This window comes from Hibiscus syriacus, unplaced genomic scaffold (assembly GCF_006381635.1).
Source record: "Hibiscus syriacus cultivar Baekdansim isolate YM2019G1 unplaced genomic scaffold, ASM638163v2 tig00111330_pilon, whole genome shotgun sequence".
Taxonomy (NCBI): Eukaryota; Viridiplantae; Streptophyta; class Magnoliopsida; order Malvales; family Malvaceae; genus Hibiscus; species Hibiscus syriacus.
The window spans coordinates 11,589,149-11,611,229 of NW_024063059.1; the positions used below are offsets into that span (position 1 = coordinate 11,589,149).

General features: G+C 32.0%; 1 protein-coding gene across 1 annotated transcript; it reads right to left on the minus strand.

Annotated features, from left to right (window-relative positions):
* Positions 1-21,652: 21,652 nt before the first annotated feature.
* LOC120158811 lies at positions 21,653-22,081 on the minus strand. The gene has a single exon (XM_039169558.1). The coding sequence runs from the start codon at positions 22,079-22,081 to the stop codon at positions 21,653-21,655; it is 429 nt and encodes a 142-aa protein (XP_039025489.1).

Below are 22,081 nucleotides of genomic sequence, written 5' to 3' on the forward strand. Positions count from 1 at the left end.
ATTTTAGGTTAAATCTTAAATTAGGTTGTATGTTTTAATTTTATTATATTTTAGTCCTTATTTTATATTTGGGTTCATTATAATTCAGTCCTCATGTTTCTGATTTATTACATTTTAATCCTAAGTTTCATTTTTGGGTTATTTTTATTTCTAATACTTGTATTATTTAGTATTTTCAATTTTGAGAACCTATTTCATTTTTATTTGTGGTTTAATACTTTAAGTTTCTGCTTTCGCTATTTAGTCTCTTAAATGTCAGTTTTTACTATTTTAGTCATTTAAGTTTTTTTTATTTTCCTATTTTAATCTTTTGAATGTATGTTTTTGTTATTTTTGTCTTTAAAGTTTCTGTAATTATTGTTTTGTGACTTTAAGTTTATGTTTTTGCCATTGTGGTCTTTTAAATTTCTATTTGTAGTATTTTATTATTTTAAATTCCTATTTTTACTGTTTTAATCTCTTAACTTTATGTTTATTTTATTTTAATCCTTTAATTTAATGATTTTAAAGATTTATTATCATGTTAAAGGATTTTCTTTAATTTATTAATTTGAAGCAAATTAATCAATATTTAATAAGTGGATCATATTTTAACTCGATATTTGATTTAGGATTTCCACTATTACGACAACGTGTAAGCAACATAATACCAATTTTGGGCGCTATAGGGGTGCTAATCATTCCCCACGCGTAACCGACTCCCGAAATCGTTTTAATCGGATCTTTGTAAACGTAGACCAGCTTTTGTCTTAAAAACGATTTTGTTTAAAATTGTTTTAAAAGACTTTTTTAGGTATTCGACCTACCTAACACAAAGGTCGATGACGACTCTTTTCAATTTAATACAAATTATCTAAAATCACTCAATTTTTTGAAATTAAAGTTGTAACCGTTTTTAAACAATAAATAATTGTTCCACCTAAAATTGGTTATGACACACTGCAGAAAATTCAGCTACCTTTAATCCATAGCAGCTTGCGAATTTCAAAAAATTAATTCGACAAACACTCTCTTCAGCTAAAACCAATTATGCATCTACAACATAATTTGATAACTTCATTTTAAGTCTATTTTTATCAAATTTGAACTAAATTCTCCTAAAACATTATATAATACATATCTACTTTCAATTTCTCTTATTGATAACAAAATTTTTATTTTTCAATTTAGTCCCTCAAATTTTCATAGTTTTCTTATTTCTTCAATTCATACTTTTTTTTAAGTTCGTTTTTACCAAGTTTGAACTGCATGCTCATATACCACAATAAAATACCTATGCAACTTTTAATTCTTACTTCATTTTTTACTAAAAATGTACTCTTTTTTTATTTAGTCCATTAACTTTGCATTTTAGTTAATTTGGTCTTTTGACTACAATTGTTTACTAATTCTTTCTTCTCATCAATTCTACGACTTCTTTATACTCTCATCGATATATTACCTTTAAAATACTTTCTTAAAATATAATATTATGAATATATTTTATAATTTTAGATTATATTTGATATATTAAGTAACATTATAATGTGAAAATAATATATATATATATATATATATATATATATATGGTTAGATAAAGTAAAAAAATGGAACAAATATTTGTCATAATAATATAAATAATTATAATAAAATTAGAATAGAAATTCGAATAAATTGAATCGAATTTCCTAAACTCGACTCGACCAAAATAATTGAATTTAACTTCAAGTTGTAAAATACGGCTCGTCAACTCGAATAACTCAAAAAATATTTTACTCGACTCGATCGAATGTCCACCCCTAAAAATAAGTATATCTTGGAATTACTTTTCGAGACTAGTATAACAGGTTGTAAGCTTGATGAGACACCTATGGAGCATAATATGAAGTTTCAAACTAAAGGAGAAAGTGGTTCTGTTGTCAAGGAACATTATCAATAGTTGGTAGGGAAACTTATTTAACTATCTCTTACAAAGTTGAATATTACTCTTTAGTTAGCATTGTAAGTCAGTTTATGCATGAACCTAGAGAACAACATCTTGCAGCAAAAAATAGGATTTTACTACACCTTAAAATGACACCAGGACATGGGCTATTTTTTTTACCAAGAATTAGAGCAGAAAAGTGAAAGTTTTTACCGATGCAAGTTAGGCAGGAGAGCTTACATCTCGATCAGTGGATGTTGCACTCGAGTTTGGGGTAATTTGGTAATTTGGAGAAGCAAAAAACAGAATGTAGTGACAAGGAACAATGTTGAAGTTGTGTTTTGAGCTTTGGCACAAGAAATTGAGAAGGTATCTAGGTTCAACAATTACTAAAAGAACACCATATGAATCATAGTATGGATTTTGAACTTAGTTGTGATAATCAAAATACCATTTGCATTGCCAAGAATCCGATACAACACAATCGAACAAAGCATGTAGAGATAGATCACAACTTTATCTTTGAGAAGGTCACAAATAGAATAGTTAGCCTTAATTTTATCTCTACTTAAGAGATACTAATTGACATACTTACCAAGGCACTTTCTAGAATCAACTTTGACGAACTAACATCCAAACTAAGACTGTATAGTATATCTTACCAGCTTGAGGGGATATAAATTGTAGATAGAATTTGTTTTATTCTGTAAATAGTTTGTTAGTTAGTTTAGCCTATATTTCCTAGTTTATCTCTAATTTAAATTTTAAATAGAATTTAAATTAGGTTTAATTACTTGTACAAGGTCCTTAAAAGGATGAGTACTTTCTTCTTTTCTATAACCTAAGTTAAGAAATAGAAGTCATAATTCTATTTCTCGAGAAATTGCATAATTATATATTTTTGTTTAAATTATTTTAAATTTCAACTAGTTGAAAATAGAATCTGAGTTAGCTTCCACTAGATCATTAATTCCTATAGATTTGGCAAGAAAATATGAAAAACTTGAACCCTACAAATAAGAAAATATGAAAATATGCGATTTTTTTGTGTAAAAGTTTGTATGGGAGAGGCACAATGAATGAAACAACATTTGGTTGGAGGATTCAGGAATATAACAAAATGTCTTAAATATCTTGAACATGTAAGGGAAGAAGTGAATGATTTTATGATGAAGAAGGAAGACAAAATTCTCAAATTTAATGGTGTCTCAAAAATATCTACATGATGTCGATGATTATAATAAAGAGGAAGAAGAACCTGAGATATTAAGTACAAGTGAGGATAATTTAAGTAAAAAAGTAGGAAACATTTACCAAAAAAACCAAGGATCAAGGATTCAATGAATTTCTTTCTTTCTTCTTATAGAGTTAATCCAAATAAAAATAGGGTGTGCATGTATATTGTGATAAGCAATTAAAGGAGAGAATTTGTGATTCGGTTTCTAGATTCGAAAAGATGTGTGAAAGTATTAGATAATATGGTCACAAATTGAAACTACCAAGCATGCACAAGCTAAGAGTTCCTCTCCTTGAGAAGGAAGTGGATGAAACCCAAAAGATTATAGAGGGTCATAAAAAGAGTGAGTACTAAAATGGTTTTAAATTTTATCACATGGTTGACCTGATTTAATCGCTCAAAATGATATTGTAAACTTCCTTGAAAACTCTTCAAAGGGGTCAATGTTCATTAAATCTATGGATATTTTGAAAATTGTTAAGGATGACAACATGTTGTTTAAAGTGCTTGATGATATGGTGGAGGAAGTAAGTGAGAAAAATATGGTCCAAGTGGTGATGGACAATGCATCTAACTATGTCAAAGCATAAGAAATATGAGTTCTTTACTTATTTTCCTTTATTTTTTTGTTTTATTCAAGATTTTTGATTATTGAAATATTTTGAATTTATTATTTTATTAACTTATAGGAAAATTGTTAATGACCACAAGACCAAATCTTTATTAGACTTCATGTGCGGCACATTGCATCGATCTAATGTTGGAGGATATTGGAAATATTTTAAAGGTGAATAATGCACTAAATAAATGCATGTTCATGAATGGCAATATATATAGCCACATTTCTCTTGTGAACATGATGAAGAGGTTCACAAATTAGAGAAATTTGCATAGGCCGACGGTTACTAGATTTGTGGCATCTTTCATCACTCTTGCCCAATTCCATAAGTAAAGAGATAATTTAAGGAATATGATTATTTCTCAATAAAGGAGTTAATCTAAGTGGCTAAAGGAAGCGAGAGGAAAAAAGGTGGCATCCTATATTCTACAAGACACCTTTTGGAAGAATTTACTTATGCGTTTAAGTTGATAAAACCTCTCGTTAAGGTTCTAAGAATAGTTGATGGATAGAAGAAACCACATATGAGATACATTTACAAAGCCATGGATAGAGCTAAGGAGACTATTTGTAAGAGTTTTGCAATGAAGGAGGATAATTACAACAAACCTTTTGAATATATTGATAAAAGATGAGATTGTCAACTTCACCAACCTTTGCATGAAGTCAGTTACTTTTTAAATCCAATGCTCTATTATGATAATCCTGAGACTTCATCTTGTGAAGAAGTTTTGAAGGGTTTATACGATTGAATTGCAAGGTTGAATCTGGAGATTAAAATTATAGATGTACCAAAATGCTCAAGACCTTTTTGGCTTATCAATGGTCATAAGGATAAGGAAGACTAAATACCTAAGTATTAACTTATAATATTTTGTCATTATATCAATTATTTTTGATCTTATATTTGATGTGGCCTATCATTGGTATTAATTTTTTTAGGAAAAAAGGAATTAAATCAGAATAATTGAATATTTTCATATGTAGTGGTGCTGGAACAATTGAATTTTGTCATATATTGTGTATCTTAGCTATACGTTGGTTGTGAGCAATGCACTGATGTTTAATTATTGAATGATATGCCTTCTAATATTTTTTTTAAACCTTTCTTCTTGAGAATATTCATTCTCACATTTCTAGGTTAATTGGTATTCTAAATACTTGTTTGTTGTTTGACATTTTGGTTCCTTTTAAACTACAACTAAGATTCTTGGTTGTTGTTTGTCATATACATGTGTCAAGTTGTTGTTTCTTTTGTAATGACATTTGATATAATGTGTCATTATTTTATATTTTTCTTTGAAATTATTAATTTAAAATTTTACAATATTTTTCTTTTGTTTATTTTTTTGCAGCGGAGTAATGGTTTTCATTTTGATATTAAACTCCAAACCTTCAAAAGTTTGTTATTAGAGTCCTTATTCTCACTTGTAGTGTTACTGGCTGTAAGAGGAATTGGGGTGCTTTTCAACTTGTAAGAAACTTTCTTTTTTATATTTTATTTCATATCATAACAATTTATTAGACTTCTATTATTTAATAATTTATTTTAAAATTTTTACTTCTCGTAGCTTCATACAAAGAATAGAAACAAATTGGTATGAAATTGATTGAATAATTTAGTCTTTGTCAAATGTAATCGTGCTTTGAGACGTCGATATCAAAAGAAAGACACCATCAACCCTATTCTCTTGGAGGATATTGAGAAAAACAATGAATGGTTACTTGGGATAATGAAGAGCAACTCTTCTAATGATGAAGATGAATTTATGTTTGATGATAGTGATGGTCTAACATAAGGTCAAGTTGGTAGAGTTGTCAGAGCTCATGATCCTAGCTATTTTACTAGAGCATTAAGGATCAGTGAAAAACGTTCTAGACCATCTTCTCGATTTGATAAAAGAAAAAGAGGAACTACTGATTATTCTTATAAAGTCTTGGTACATGATGATGAAGATGAGATAAAAGATGATATTGGTGAATATGGAGATTGTGGAGGAGATGGTGGAAATAAAGGTTATGATGAGTACGATTTAGAGTTATGGAGTATTAGGCTACGAGTGCTTAAGCATTTTAATATTTAAGTTCTATTGTGTTTTGTGTCACAAAACATTAGGAACTTGAAGTCTTCAAGACTTCAACAATCATGTTGTTTGTTTTTTGTTATTTTCTCTTTCTTTTATTTGAACTATGCTTTCACATTAATTTGTGTTTTTAGTGCATTGTATTGAATATTTTAATCTTCAACTGTCCACAATATAACAATAATGTTATTTTGTGTACAAAATATGTTATACAATTAATTTACATATTTTTTAGTATAAAAGTGTGTCTTGCCTATCAAAGGCATTCGCCTTTACCCTACGCCCCATACCTAGGCTCCAGGGATCCTTTACTCCTTAGCACGCCATAATTCTTTTAAAACTAAGCCATTGACCCCCATAATTGTCAAGTATATCGAGTGGGACTTGAGTCACATATGCATCAAGAACGTGCACTCGACTAGCCTACCCCTCTAGAGTATCTCAGATGAAGTCTATGGAACATAACGTTAGAGCATACATCTAACTAGATTTTATAAAGTGTGGTAGCACAAATCTTGAGAAATCTTAATAAACCACTACACAAGATAGATAATCACCGAACACAAGTATCTCAAGTGTCCTCGTAGTTTTTCGCGTATCAAACAAAAGTTAAATTTTATGGAATCTCACATCAAAATATTCTTATGCATATCAATCACATACTATTGAGTTCAAACTTTAAAGATTATTATTCAATCTCAAGAGCTATTAGACTTCTTACTCTCAAGTCTTATTTGATAACCAAGTTCTACTGACCAAACCTTATTGATGGTATCGATACATATATATGAGTATGATACTAAGCCTTAATTATCGATACTCTCCTTGAGTATTAGTACCAAAATTAGGTTTGAAATATAATTAAAACTCCAAGATATTAATATTATTGTATGAGTATCAATACTTACTTGTAGGATATCATTACCCTCATTGAGTATCGATATCAAATCTAGCCTGAATATTTACCTCATCTTCAAAACTACTAGTCTGGATATTAAAATAAGATAAATATTATTGATTCCCTATAAATATGATACTCCTGTCATATGTGAATTTTTATTTATATTTTGTGAGAGAGAGTGTTTACACAACATTTACAAGTCATATATGTATGCTCTTCAAATGACAGATGTATTAACCGATCTTTTGGTAGTTTATAAGTTTGAACAAATGCTTTAATTTTCTTTGGGCCATATAAGCTGAACAAATGTATTGGGCATATTAGATTTTTGGGTAAAGTACACAAATGATCCTCTGATTATAGGGTATTGTTTTGTTAAGTCCTTCAACTATTAAAAGTTACAAAATAATTCTGCGACTATATGACATTGTTTTGTTAAGTCTCCCGATTATGAAAAGTTACAAATGGTTACTTGACTATTTGTATGTTTGAAACTTGTAATTTCTATTAAAAAATTGACGAACGTCTAAATTGGACGTTAACCTGTTGAGTCTCCTTGAATTTTGATATCAAATTCAAATTCAATGTTTGAATAATTGTCCTGGTTTAAAAATAATTAGACTGAGTATCAAAACTGAATGAACAATATCGATTTTCTACGAACATGGTATCTATATTCCCCTCTAGAAAGCTAATATTTTTGCCCTAGTATGAATATTATTGATACCAATTCATCTAATCATACCTAAGAAACATTACCAAATAGAACGTAATAAAAGTTCAAGTACTATGATGATTAAACTAATAAAGTTGAGGGGGTAAAATGTCATTCTACCTATAATTAATGAGTTTTTTAATCTTTTTTTTGTTACAAATAAAGAAAATTGTTATAGCAGTAAGTGATACTACCTCTCCAACAATCCATGTCCCGCTGGAGAAACTGATCGCGTGTAAATAGATAGTGTTGTGGCACGCAATTATGTGCAAATATACACAGTGAACCATGTAATATAGTAGTGAGTATACATAGTCAACCATGTAATATAGTAGTGAGTGAGTATCGTCTCCACATGGATTTGAAGGTTTTAAAAAATATGTTATAACAAAGGGATGTCACTAGGTAAAAATATAAAAAAGGTATGCACAGTGAGGAAATTTATGTCGGGGCAAGAAATTCTGTAAACACTGAAGCAAGTAAAGTAAAAATATGCTATGACAATAATTTATTTCAGCTCTGGAAATAGATTAATAACCTCACACAAACAAGCTTCTATGAAGTAAATGACTGGACTTGCTATGGTCAGAAATTATTCTATGCCTAGATGACCGAGTACTCTATGCATATGCTGCACGAAAAGATTTACTAAAGTGTTCCCAGGCTATCTCTAGTAAGAAACCTGATAAATTTTTTTCACGACAATATCTCAATGTAAACTATAAACCTAGCCTATCGGTTGAGTGTCATCCCTTTTAGTCGATTGAAACTCTCTCCTTATCTATATGGCGGATTAGAACCTCACCATCCCGGATTAGTTCCTTTATTCACGTAGATCTAATCCAACTCTCTCAATATTAGGTATCAACACTAAGAAAATGATTATCTCTCGAAAGATCTGACAATGACTAAGCATGTTAGGCTATGGCAAATGACAATCTATCAAAAGCTCTTAAATTGCTACGGCATAAAGTTAAAACAGTGAACAAAACAACATTAAACATAAACATACTAAAAAATCATCCATTAACATGAAATAAAATATAAATCATAAAAAATTCAATGCCAAATAGATTAGTTCATGGTGTGGCTAGGTTCAAACAAGATAATCCTAAAAAACAAGCCCAAAAAAGATAAGAAAATGAAAAGCAAATTAGAAGAAAACTCCCAAAACGGGGATGTTGGTGTGACGCCTAGACCACCACCATGATTGCTCCAATGGGTTAGCCTCTCTCAAGGGCCTAGCCACTACCCCGACGAAGCTCGACTATGGAGGTTACCACTAAAAAAGAAGAAGAAAGAAGATAAATAAAATTGTGTTCATGCCTCCAAAAACTCAAAATATGGAAATTGTTGGGATCCTTAAAAATATGGGCATCATTTTCTATTTATAGTGGGGAATTTCTAGGGTTTTGTCCCTTTAAATTCCCTCATTTACCCTTGTAATCAAGCCCAAAATGTGATTTTAAGGTAGCTGGTAGTGGTCCCAAAATATCAGTAGGGGCAGGGAATTCACGTAAGATTCCTTGGACAATTGTGAACGCGACGTCAACTACTTTGTCTTGTACTACGTCTAGACTTGCAAGAAAAACTTGTTGCGGCAAAAAATTCCTCACACTCATCATCATTAGTTCATTTTTCCCTCACTCTAAAATTCTCGTGGCAAATAATTCTCTCATCAGTCATTTTCCATCTCCGGCACGATCACAGCCAACACAAAACCATTCTCATCATCAACATCAATTTTATAAAGAAAAACTAGGCGAGGCAAAACTTTGCCACCACATGCAATAAATGTCCTAAATGTAACTATATGCAACTAAAATATTATGACAATGGCTTTTAGATAATCAATAAATTAAGTAAAAATACCCAAAATTTAGTATTTTTACGGAGTTATCACACTCCTAAACTTAAGTTAATGCTTGTCCTCAAGCAATGGATAATGATCAATAGAAAAATAAAATGTTATGGCAAGGTTTTCAATCAAGAAAGTCAAGTGGTCTAAAATTTTAGCCCTCAGAAAATAGTTTGGCTTTAACATGCTACACTAATTGAGAAGTGTTAAGTTAATCGAAGGATTATGAAGAGGCTCAATTTACAACCGAAAAGTGCAAAGGGGTTTAATTGATAAAATTGAATTTAGGGAGTAAGGAGAAAAAAGATGAGACAATTTGGCACAAGGATTTAAAATGGTCCGACTTATCAACCAAGTCTACATCCACTACATTAGCTCTCACTAAGGATTTTCTAACAAATTCACTAACTTGTTCTTTATTTTTCAATGATAAAGAGATAACCTTTACACTCTCTATCTTTTTAATTGGATAAGATAGAACCAAAAACCCTTTACAAGGAAAAAGAATGTAAACAAATAAAACCTCTAAAAAGGAAGGTGTTTACAAATTAAAAACTCATAAGAACAAAATATTTACAACAGAATTGGAATAGAGAGTGAAAAGCTCTTCTCTTGTGTTTGATTGCTTGGATAGGTGTTCTAACCCTTATTCAAGTGTCCTCAACTTGTATTTATGTGTTGGAATGTTGTTATGACTATTTCTAGACGTTGGAGGTAGTGTGGAGCCGTTGGGGATCAATTTTCGTACAAAATAAAACTGCATAGAACAGAGGGTATCAGTACTGCTAAAGCGAGTATCGGTACTACCTTTGTTATATTTAAATCAACTTGCCATTACTATTCGTTGGGACCTGATCGTATCGATACTATGCCTATGGTATCGATAATACTATAGAGAGTAGTATCGGTACCCCTTTGGGTATAGGTACCATTTTTATATTCTAGAATTTGAGCAATGCTGGTAGTATCAGTACTACCTAGTGAGTATCGATATTTCCCTTACCTTTGGTATCGGTACCATAAGAACAATATCGATACTTGTTCATTAGGTATCGATACTGTAAGAACAGTATCGGTACTACTAGTCCAGAAAAACGTTTTATGCTCAATTCCAAGTTTTAAGGACTTTGAATTACTTTTGAAAAACTTTGAACAAATTCAATTCAAGTCCAAAAACATTTTGCCTTAAATTGTTATATCATAATATAGTTCAACAATCTCCCCCTTTTTGATATAACAAAACATTTGAAAAATTGATTTTGGCAAAACTCCACCTTACTAAAATGTTTAATGAAAAAGATACCAATTGTTGGAAAATATGTGAAAATGTTCAGCTCCCCCTTTTTCATTTAGAAATTGAATTATATTTTTGGAAAACATGTGAAATTGTTTTTGGAAAAACTCCCCCTTACTAAAATGTTTAATGAAAAAGATACCAATTATTGGAAAATATGTAAAAATGTTCAGCTCCCTCTTTTTCATTAAGAAATTGAATTTTTCAAACTCATACTTCTCCCCTTTTTGTTAGATAAAAAATAATTCAACTTTAAAGTTCAAAAATAACTTTGGAGAGTAAGTGTTAATTTTTACATTAAAAGCATTTGAAAAATCAAAGCTCCCCCTCAAAAAGTGCATTCCAAACAAAAATTGACTTTAAAAACTTGACACTTAAACAAGATTGAATTTCAACAAAGGGTAACAAAAAGGTTAGTAACACATGAAATTCAATATATCAAAGTCTAAAATACTTTATGCAATATCCAATGTTGAAACATAGTACATATGCATAAAGCTTTTCAAAAATGTTATGCATTTGAAACTTTTGATATCAATTGTTAAAGAGATATCTTTAACATTTAAAACATATGCATAAACATTTAAAGTTTAGGTCAAAAATTTAAAATTTGTAGAAACAAAGCATTTGAAAAGTTGATATCAATTGTTAGAGAGATATCATTTGCATTGAAAATCAATTTTGACCAAAATTCATTATAATGAACAAAAAATTATGAAAAATCATTAAAAATTTAAAATGTTCATCATAAAACTTTTTCAACATACATGAGATGAAAAACAAAACATAGTCATTTAAGATCAAAACTCGTGCATGCCTAAAAACTAAATAAGCAATCAAATAACCAAAATAAAAAAAGCATTAAGCTTAGAGGTTACTCATTCATTTTCAAGTGTGGCTAGAGCATCTCAAATTCTTCATTTTCATCACCATTGCTAACACACACCTACAAGAGACATTTAAGTAGATTTTTGTATCCAAATTGCTTTGGATCCTTGGACGTTAGTTTCAATGCCCCTTGTTCCCTTAGGAACTTATACTTGTCTAATTTTAAAAGATTTTCTTTTCTTTATGGGACAAGCATATTCCTTGTGACCATGATAATGACAATGTGAACATTTTGTCATTATGGAACTAGATGAATTATTTAAAATGATTTATTTTTCTTTTGTTAAGCATTCAAGCTTAACTTTTAAATCAAAACATTCTTGTTCAAAACTTTCAATTTTCATTTTGAAAGCTCTAAATCCTTTTTCAAAATTTCATTTTGGTTTTCAAAATCAATTTTAGCTTTCAAAAGAAAAGCATTTTCAACTTTAAATTTAGAAATCAATTTCTTGTATTTGGAATTCATAGTCTCAAACTCTGAAAATAATTCATTGTATGCATCTTGTAATTCATTAAAAGAATATGAATTTCATCCATTTGAGATAGAAGATACCTCAGGCTCTTCACGAGCCATTAATGACACCACCTTTGTTGGTTCTTCTTTCTTGTCTCCATGAAGCTTTTCGAGCTTATTCCAAAGCTTCTTGGCACTTGAACAAGAAGAAACTCCTTCATTTACTTCGAGATCAAATGCACAAAACAACATGTGCATGGCATTGACATTAAGTTGAGCTTTCTTTCGTTCTTGGACACTCCACTCCTTCTTCTTCTTCTTTGGAGAAGAGTAGTCATTCTCGATCATCTCCCATGCATCAAGATCATTTGATTGTATGAATAGCTTCATTAGTTTCTTCTAATGACGGTGGTTGGCTCCAGTGAAGTATAGAGGCTTTTTGATCGGTTAGGAGTCTTCCATATTGAACGAGCCAGAGGTGGGAGCCATCTTCTCGGTTTCTTTGGGAGTCAATAGAGCTTCTTCAAGGATAGTCTCAAGGTTGTTAAATCTTCTAATGAGTCAAGCTCTGATATCAATTGTTGGGATTATTGAAGAGGCTCAATTGACAACCGAAAAAGTGCAAAGGGGTTTAATTGATAAAATTGAGTTTAGGGGGTAAGGAGAACAAAAAGATAAAATAATTTGGCACAAGTATTTAAAGTGGTTTGACTTCTCAACCAAGTCTACATCCACTACCTTAGCTCCTCACTAAGGATTTTCTAACAAATTCACTAATTTGTTCTTTCTTTTTCAAGGATAAAGAGATAACCTTTACACTCCCTATCTTTTTAATTGGCTAAGATATAACCAAAAACCCTTTACAAGGAAAAAGAATGTAAAAAAATAAAACCTCTAAAAATAAAGGTATTTACAAATTAAAAGCTCACAAGAACAAAATATTTACAAGAGAATTGAAATAAAGAGTGAAAATCTCTTCTCTTATGTTTGATTGCTTGGATAGGTGTTCTAACTCTTCTTCAAGAGTCCTCAACTTGTATATATGTGTTGGAATATTGTTGTGGTTGTTTCTAGCCGTTGGGATCAATTTTCGTGCAAAATAAAACTACCCAGAATAGAGGGTATCGATACTCCTAAATGGAGTATCGGTACTACCTTTGTTATATTTAAATCAACTAGCCGTTGGGGCCTGATGGTATTAATACTATGCCTATGGTATCGATACTACTATAGAGAGCAGTATCGGCACCCCTTTGGGTATCGGTACCGTTTTTACATTCTGGAATTTGAGCAATGCTGGTAGTATATGTACTACCTAGTGAGTATCGATACTTCTCTTACCTTTCGTATCAATAGCATAAGAACATTATTTGTACTTGTTCATTAGGTATCAATACTGTAAGAACAGTATCGGTACTACTTGTCCAGAAAAACGTTTTGTGCTCAATTCCAAGCTTTAAGGACTTTGAATTATTTTTGAAAAACTTTGAACAAATTCAATCAAGTCCAAAAACATTTTGCCTTAAATTGTTATATCAAAATATAGTTCAACAAGAAGTCAAATACCTTTCCCTAGGCCAAGATCCTTTGCACGTGTGTATGAGTGATTATATTTAGTCTATGCTTAACGAAATTAAAAAGTCCCTAAGTAAGTTCTTTTTTTTTGCCAAGACATAAAATTATTCATTAAGCACAAAATCACTCATATTTATTCAACACTTAAACTTTTTAATTTTTCAATTTTTTTAGCACTACACAAGGGGAGTCAGCCTATCACAACTACCATCCCTCACTCTAGATGAATGAGAGCATACCTTCCATCCCTGAGCTAGTCAAGCAAAGTCATCAGGTGACTACTTTCATTCACTCATGTGCTAAGGCTGCCATTTTCAAGGGGTTTTCAAGCAATGTCATCAAATAGAGTAGTGTTTCTATAAAGTTATGTCGAGGCATTTATTTGCAATTCAACACAATTCAAAATATTGAGGAGTTTAACTTATCCTTTCAAACATTGATATACAAGTTTAGTTCATTTCCAAAATTTTATGCCAAGGCATGAAAAAGTTCTTTCATAAAATTTTTCTAAGTTCCTTAACAGTCATGTACATACAATCGTGTTCAAATAGTCACAAAGAAACAAGTCCTAGGGTTGGTTCTATCCTCCTCAACAGTCATGTACATTAATTTCCAGTCATGGCAAAAAACAAATTTGTCATCATTGGGCATCATTAACTTATTCCAAATAACTAGCCTAATCCTAACTAATGTCATAACAAAAAAAAATCTACTAAACATTATCAATGTAAATGACTAAGTATGAATAATACCTCCCCCAAAATTGAGGGATGCATTGTCCTCAATGCATGGAAACTAAACTAAAGATTAAATGCAATGCAAGGTACCTTGACTAACATCTACTTTGATAGTGGTGGAGTTATTTTGCTCAGATTCCTCATGTGGAGAAGCTCAAACGTGATTGGTTGTCCTATTCAGGAGATGCTTGGGCAAAGGTGTTACAATTTTTGCCGTGGCATTTGTGTAGATTGTTGGATATCATCAATAATGTCATCGTTTGTGCCAACAACAATTGAATCTTCTTTCTAAGTGGGTGCAAAATCTATGGGCTCTTTACCCTTGTCCACGTGTTTGGAAGTCTATTCTTCTAAAAAAAATATTAAAAGTAAATAAAGAAATAAAGCAAAGAAAAACAAAGAGACAACAAAGAAAAAAATTGCTATAGCAAAAAATTAAAGAAGGTTGAAGGGATACAAGCTCCAAAACATTTTTAATTTATATGGTCGTTTTGTCGCATTCAATTGGAGCACCAGTATAGACCAAAATACCCCACACATATAATATTTCCACCTTCAATATATTTTGCCAGGGTATTACGTTTCTTCCATGTATGTTCCTCGTCCCCCCTTGGCATATATCGCAAGATTTATAGAAATCTTGGGTATCCTTGAAGAGTGTATGCCAATAGAAATAAGATTATAAGACCCTTGTAGTAGTCATTGGTCCTCCAAAGTGCTCTTCACATGAAGCTAAATGATAGCATAATGGGATCTCTTTTTGCTTGTTGATACAGTAGCATATTTTAATCGTTTAGGCAGTAAATTCTTTGAAGAGGTAGGGATCATCCCAATGACAGTAGCCACCATCGTTTATGACCTTTTTCCTTCCCTGGCTATTCAAGTAAGGAAGCAAAATACCATTAACGAAAAAATTGACAATGTCAACATACCATGAAAATGATGTAACACCTAAAACCCATATAATTCTACCCATATAGATTATAAATGTCACATGAATTTCTATAAAACATTTTCCAATTCAAAAGTGATTTAAAATTTATTTTCTTAAAATGGTAATTGATAATATAAAAATATTAAATCGCATCAAACTATCACATACTATTTAAAACATATATTAATATGGATTTATGGTATCTATATTGAAATAGAGTAAAACAGTTTGGTTTAGCCATTACAAATCAATTCCAAAATAGTTCAATAGAGCAACTAGGACATTGATAAGTACATGCCACTAACAAAGTCAAAATTACATCATAGGATGTCTTACTAATATTATAATATATTATTCGATGCTTGATGTCACTATGAACTCTTTACTCTACTACTGGCTTTTTACCTACGTGTGAAAATCATCACACACTAAGTATATACTTAGTGAGGCAATTAAAACAATAAATAGTGCAATACAACTCATGCATGAAATTGAATGTCATAGTTAAAATGCTATAAGATCATGTTACCTGCATGTCTAATATTTTACCATAATCAAAACAATATAATATAAATATTATCAATTTTACCAATAGCTATATCCATAAGTAAACCAATGAAGACCCTGGGTATTCGAGTAATACCTGCACCGTAGTGCTTACACATAAGGTTGTGTCCACCATAATACACATAAGGTCGTGCCCACCATTTACACTTAGTGTCCTTACACACTATAGTGCTAATATAAACCTGCAGTTTCTATAATCTATGGCATGCCAACTATATCTTGTCCTTCAACGACTTACTTGGGTATATAGTCTAATTCATTCATCCATGGTATCATATGACCATATATTTAACATTAGGGAATTTTATACCCAAAATAACATCCATGGTAAAATATCACATTATATGCGATCAATGCATTATAATTTCACACTATGACATATCAATGTCATGTCGAAGTTATAAAAATGACATAATATCACACTGAATAAATAAGGTCGACTTGTCGTAAGTCTTCCTGATGATGTATAAAACATCTATGTACAATGTCATGCATGTATTGCACTCACCTTTACACTTTATATTTTCCAAAATATGTGTCTCACTATGATCCACAATAAACCCTTTTTTACTTGACTTGCTTCAATCACAAATCAATCACGATCTGTACAAATAAAAAATTCATAACAATACATATGTTAGTATTGTACTAACATAAACATATCCCTAAAACAAAATCCATAATATACTTGAAACTCATTTTCTACCAAAATACTTAACACTTAATAATTTCTTTTAACATTGACACCAACTTTTCCAATTTACACAAAATGGTCCTTCACTATTTTATCACTTAGATTTTTATTACCAAAATTCCAACATTGAAATTATTACCATTCATGTGCTTTTAGAACGTCACAATTACATTTAAGCACCCTCACTATGCGAATGTTGCACTTAAATCACCAATCTTTTCAAAATTCCAAAATGGTCATATTTCACATCTAAACACTCATTTCAATTCCAAAAGAGTAATTTCCAGCATAGTACATCAACTATTAAACAATTATACAACCATTCACAACTTTTCCAAAATTGCCAGCCCTTATATACTTTTCCATAATTTTCTCACTCAAACAGCCCATGGCCGAATGCTTTAAGTTATAAAACTAAGTTTTTATGATTTTGATGATTTTGATTCGATTCAAGCATTAAATCAACTTCCAATCAACCTTACAACATCTATAAAATAAGAGCCTTAATCAACTCTCATCAGAACACAAAGTTCTATAATTTCTTCATTTGACCGAAAATTATAGAATCATTTCTAGGAAGTTTAAACATGTTTTAATCATAAATCAAACTTGAAAATGAATCTACAACCTCAAAAACATCAATATCCATCATCAATTGCATGAACCCTAGTATGAACATAAACCCTAAGATTTGGGTTCTTTGAAATCAAACAAGTTGAGTAAGAATAATTGGTACCAAAAGATAGCGTTTTTCGACTATACCACTTTCCTATTTCACGGCATAACTTGAAAACCAAAGGAAATGGTTTAAAAATAGAAAACAAAAAATTTTCCTTATCTTAAGCTAGCTCACGGAAATGGAGAATATGATGAAAAAATTGGCATGAAATTTTTATATTAATTTCATGCTTATCTACTTTTAATTTAACTTTAATAAATTTTAAATTCATTTAATTAGGAAAATACGAATTTACCCTTAAGGAAAATTCATAAATACCATTAAACCAAGACACCTAAATCTTATCATCTTCCAAACCAAGACACCTCAACCTTATCATTTTCCATAAGTCAAAGATGAACAAATAAGATCTTAGTTTACCGATTTTCCCTTGCCTTTTTCCAAAAATACAATCTTGTAACTTTAATCCAACGATCCAAATTAAACATGGAATTAAACCCTTAAATCTAAAGATTTATATTAATTTCCAACATTTGAAAATGTGAAAATAATATTTCTAGGTCTAATTTATCATCCTTCAGATTTTTCTCAATTTTCTATTCGATCCGATTTACCGATTTTTTCCTCAACTTCCTTGCTTTATAACTTTTATTACAAAACTCGTATTAAAATTTTGATTTCCACAGAAACGTTATTCTTGAGATAAACTATTTATTTACGGGGCCAATTTGTAACTTTTTAAAATTACCATTTTGGTCTCTAAACTTTTTCAATGTTCATACTTTGGTCACCAAACTTTCAAAAATTTATTTTGGTCGCTATCTAAATTTTGGGGTAATACAAATGTCGCGAAAAATAATAATTTCTCATATGGGAATTTTTTCTTAATCTCCATTTCCTTCCTTAATTTTTTTCAAAATTTCTAGCCTAGACAGATGAGTAGTTACTTGGGATTTAGGATTAGTAAATTCAATTAAATCCAAAGGTTCAAATTTTGTACTTGGTCTAGCTATGAGTAAGCTAGACTGACTTATCTCCTTTGGAATATCCTCAAGCTCCTCTTTGTCTTCTATATCTAGCTTAAAGTGATCATTAGATAATAAAAATTTGTTGCAACAAAATTCTGTAGCTTCCTCTTCCATCGTAGGTTCCACAACTTGAAGTGATTGACACTCCCTAGAATCATTTGCAGTGTTGATCTCCATTCACTCCTATTGGTGGGGGTTTATCTTTTGTTGTGGCAACATTTTTCTTGTCTCCATTGGTTACACTATTTGAACCCTCATCCTTGTTTTCCATTGAATATGAGTCTTCTTGCATCTCCGAATCTTCGTGCACAATCTAATGGTTGGACCCTCTGAGTGTCTCTCCCCCAAACTTAGCGTTTTTATAGATTTTGGTGTTGCTCCTTAAGGTGAATGCACCATAATGCTCCATGTCTTGAGCCTTAGTGACTTCAGTATCACTGAGTAGGTTTCCCTATGGGCGTGCATGTACTGCTACAACAATTTTTTTTACTTGGATTTCCAAGGCTTGCAAAGATGAACTATGACTTTGCAAACATGGCCATTGGCTCTGTAATAATGCTCTTTGGCTCTCAATAGATGTGGCGTGATCTTGCAATAGAGTCTTGGTAGTTGCCATGAAGTCATGGAGAGTAACTTCCAAAGAATTGGTGTTCACTGAGGATGCTGACCCCTGGTTATTATTTTTCCATGGCAATTGTTTTTAGAAAACTTAAGGGTTCAGTCATGCAATGCTGCTAATTCGAGTTGCTGGCATTGTTGGATCCTTTATTCCCCCAAGAAAAATTAGTATGATAAAGCCATCCAGGATTATAAGTGTTCGAGTTGGGGTTGTTATTGCTCCCATTGAAGTTCCCCACATAGTTGGTAGACTCGTGGTTTTCTGGGCATTCCCTCACATTATGATTTCCATGGCATAAAATACATGTAGAACTTGCCACCTTGACTTCCTTCACTTCACTAGCATATTAAAGATTCTTCAACATATTAGTAATGACTGACAATTGAGCTGAAATAGAGTCCTCGGCATCAAGTTCAAGTGATCCATGATTCTTCCTCCCTATTCCTAGTCTCGGAGAACAGAATTGATAGTCACTGTTTGCTATCGTATCAAGGATATCAAATGCTTCTTCAGGTGACTTGTCCAGTAAATTAATATTTGTCGCAACATCTAGCATCAGTCTTGTTGGAGCATTTATACCATGGTAGAACATAACAACTTACATCTAATCGTGGAATCCATGGTTGGTGCACTTGTGTAGGAGTCCCTTGTATCTATCCCAACACTCAAACATAGACTCGTCATCAGCTTGACAAAGAAGATGCTATGGCATTCCTAAGATGGTTGTTAATATTGGGTGGATTATACCGTAGCAAAAAAATTTTACACAAGTTTGTCCATGATTTTATCAAGCCGAAAGGTACTCCATTAAGCCATTCCCTAGCACAATCTTTTAATGAGTATGGAAACAACTTCAATTTCAGCATATCTTCATGAATGCCTTGTTGCCGAAATAAATCACACACCTCCAAAAATGCTCGAACATGTTGCCTTGCATCCTCATGAGGTGCACCACCAAACTGCCCAATCAAGTCCAACATGTCAAACATAACCTCATTATTATGAATTACTGCTACATTTAGAACTTTAGGATCCTCCATTTCATTTTGAACTTCATATATAATTCTTTGTACTCTTTGAACTCGTATTCTTTGACAGAAAAGTTGCACGATTTCAGGTTTAAAATGAGACAATGGTTCATTGGGTCTTCTACAGGTTATGAAACAACTCAACACTTGAAAAGGGTAAACAAAAATGGCCAATAAATCCATACTAAAAAAGAAATAATTAAAATAATGCTATAACAAAACTTTTAAAAACACCAATTGCCAATGCCTGACAACGGAGTCAAAAACTTGATTGCTTGTAAATAGATAGTGTTGTGGCACACAATTATGTGCAAGTATACACAGTCAACCAAGTAATATAGTAGTGAGTGAGTATCATTTCCACATGGATTGGAGGGTTTTAAAAAATATGTTATAGCAAAGGGATGTCACTAGGTAAAAATATAAAAGGGTATGCACACTGAAGAAATTTATGTTGTGGCAAGAAATTCTGTAAACACTAATAACCTCACACAACCAAGCTTCTATGGAGTAAATGGTTGGACTTGCTGTGGCGAGAAATTATGATATGCCTGGATGACCGAGTACTCTATGCCTAAGATGCCCGACAGGATTTACTAAAGTGTTCTCAGGATATCTCTAGTAAGAAATTTGATAAAATTTTGTCACGGCTATACCCCTCGGCGTAAACTATGAACCTAGCCTATCGGTTGAGTGTTATCCCTTTTAGTCGATTGAAACCCTCTCCTTATCTCTAAGTTGGATTAGAACCTCGCCATCCCGAATTAGTTCCTTTGTTCACGTAGATCTAACCTAACTCTCTCGATATTAGATTTCAACACTTAGAAAATGGCTATCTCTCGAAAGATCTTACAACGACTAAGCATGTTAGGCTATGGCAAATGGCAATCTCTCAAAAGCTCTTACATTTCCACAACATAAAGTTAAAACAATGAACAAAACAACATTAAACATAAACATACTAAAAAATCATCCATTAACATGAAATAAAATATCAATCATAACAAATCCAACATCAAATATATTAGTTCATGGTGTGGCTAAGTTGAAACAAGATAATCCTTAAAAACAAACCCAACAAAGATAAGAAAACGGTAAGCAAAGGAGAATGAAACTCCCAAAACGGGGTTGTTGTCATGACGCCTAGACCACCACCATGATTGCTCCAGCGGGCTAGCCTCTCTCGAGGGCCTAGCCGCTACCCCAATATAGCTCGACTATAGAGGTTACCACCACAAATAAAGAAGAAAGAAGATAAAGAAAATTATGATGCTTCCTCAAAAAGCTCAAAATATGGAAATTGTAGGGATCCCTAAAAATATGGGCATTATTTTCTATTTATAGTGGAGAATTTCTAGGGTTTTTTCCCCTTGAAATTCCTTTATTTACTCTTGTAATCAAGCCCAAAATGTGATTTTAAGGCAGCTGGTGGTGGTCCCAAAATATCAGCAGGGCATGGAATTCACGTGAGGTTCCTTGGACAGCTGGCTGCGCGGCGTCAACTACTTTGTCTTGTACTGCGTCCAGAGTTCCAAGAAAAACATGTCGTGGCAAAAAATTTCTCATGGTCATCATCATCAATTCCTTTGGCCCTCGCTCTAAAATTATCATGGAAAATAATTCTCTCATCAGTCATTTTTTATCTCATGCAAGATCACAGCTAACATACAACCCTTATCATCAGCAGTATCAGTTTTATAAATAAAAACTAGCTGAGGAAAATCTTTTCTACCACATGCAATAAATGTCCTAAATGCAATTATATGCAACTAAAATGTTATGACAATGGCTTTTAGATAATCAATAACTTAACTATAAAGACCCAAAATATAATCTTTTTATGGAGTTATCAAAAGCCGTTGAGTTTCATTAGGCGGGTCATTTAGCTTAGAGAGCACCTTAGATGTTGTTCGGCCTAGATGGGCGAGTGCATCAGCCACGTGATTTACCTCATGGTTAATGTGAATGGTCCGAATGCACCATTGAGGTTGGAGAATACCCCAAATTCTGCGTATAATGGCAGGTTCAAAGGATATCGCTGGAGAGGAGAAAATATTGACTGCTTCTTGACTATCTAGATCGACATCAATTCGTCTATAACCTCCATTCCAAGCGATTTTCAAATATTCAAGGAGGGCCCAGAGTTCTGCATGAAGGATAGAGGCATCGACCAATGCTGCGGGAATAGCATGATAACCAAGTGCCTTCGAAATCCTGGAATATATCGCCATTCGTCGCTTCCATCGTAGACTGGTTGACGGCTCCAT

Bases quoted from the DNA above. Each gene is read 5' to 3' on its own strand.
- LOC120158811 (XM_039169558.1), bottom strand. From the start codon at position 22,081: ATGGAGCCGTCAACCAGTCTACGATGGAAGCGACGAATGGCGATATAT.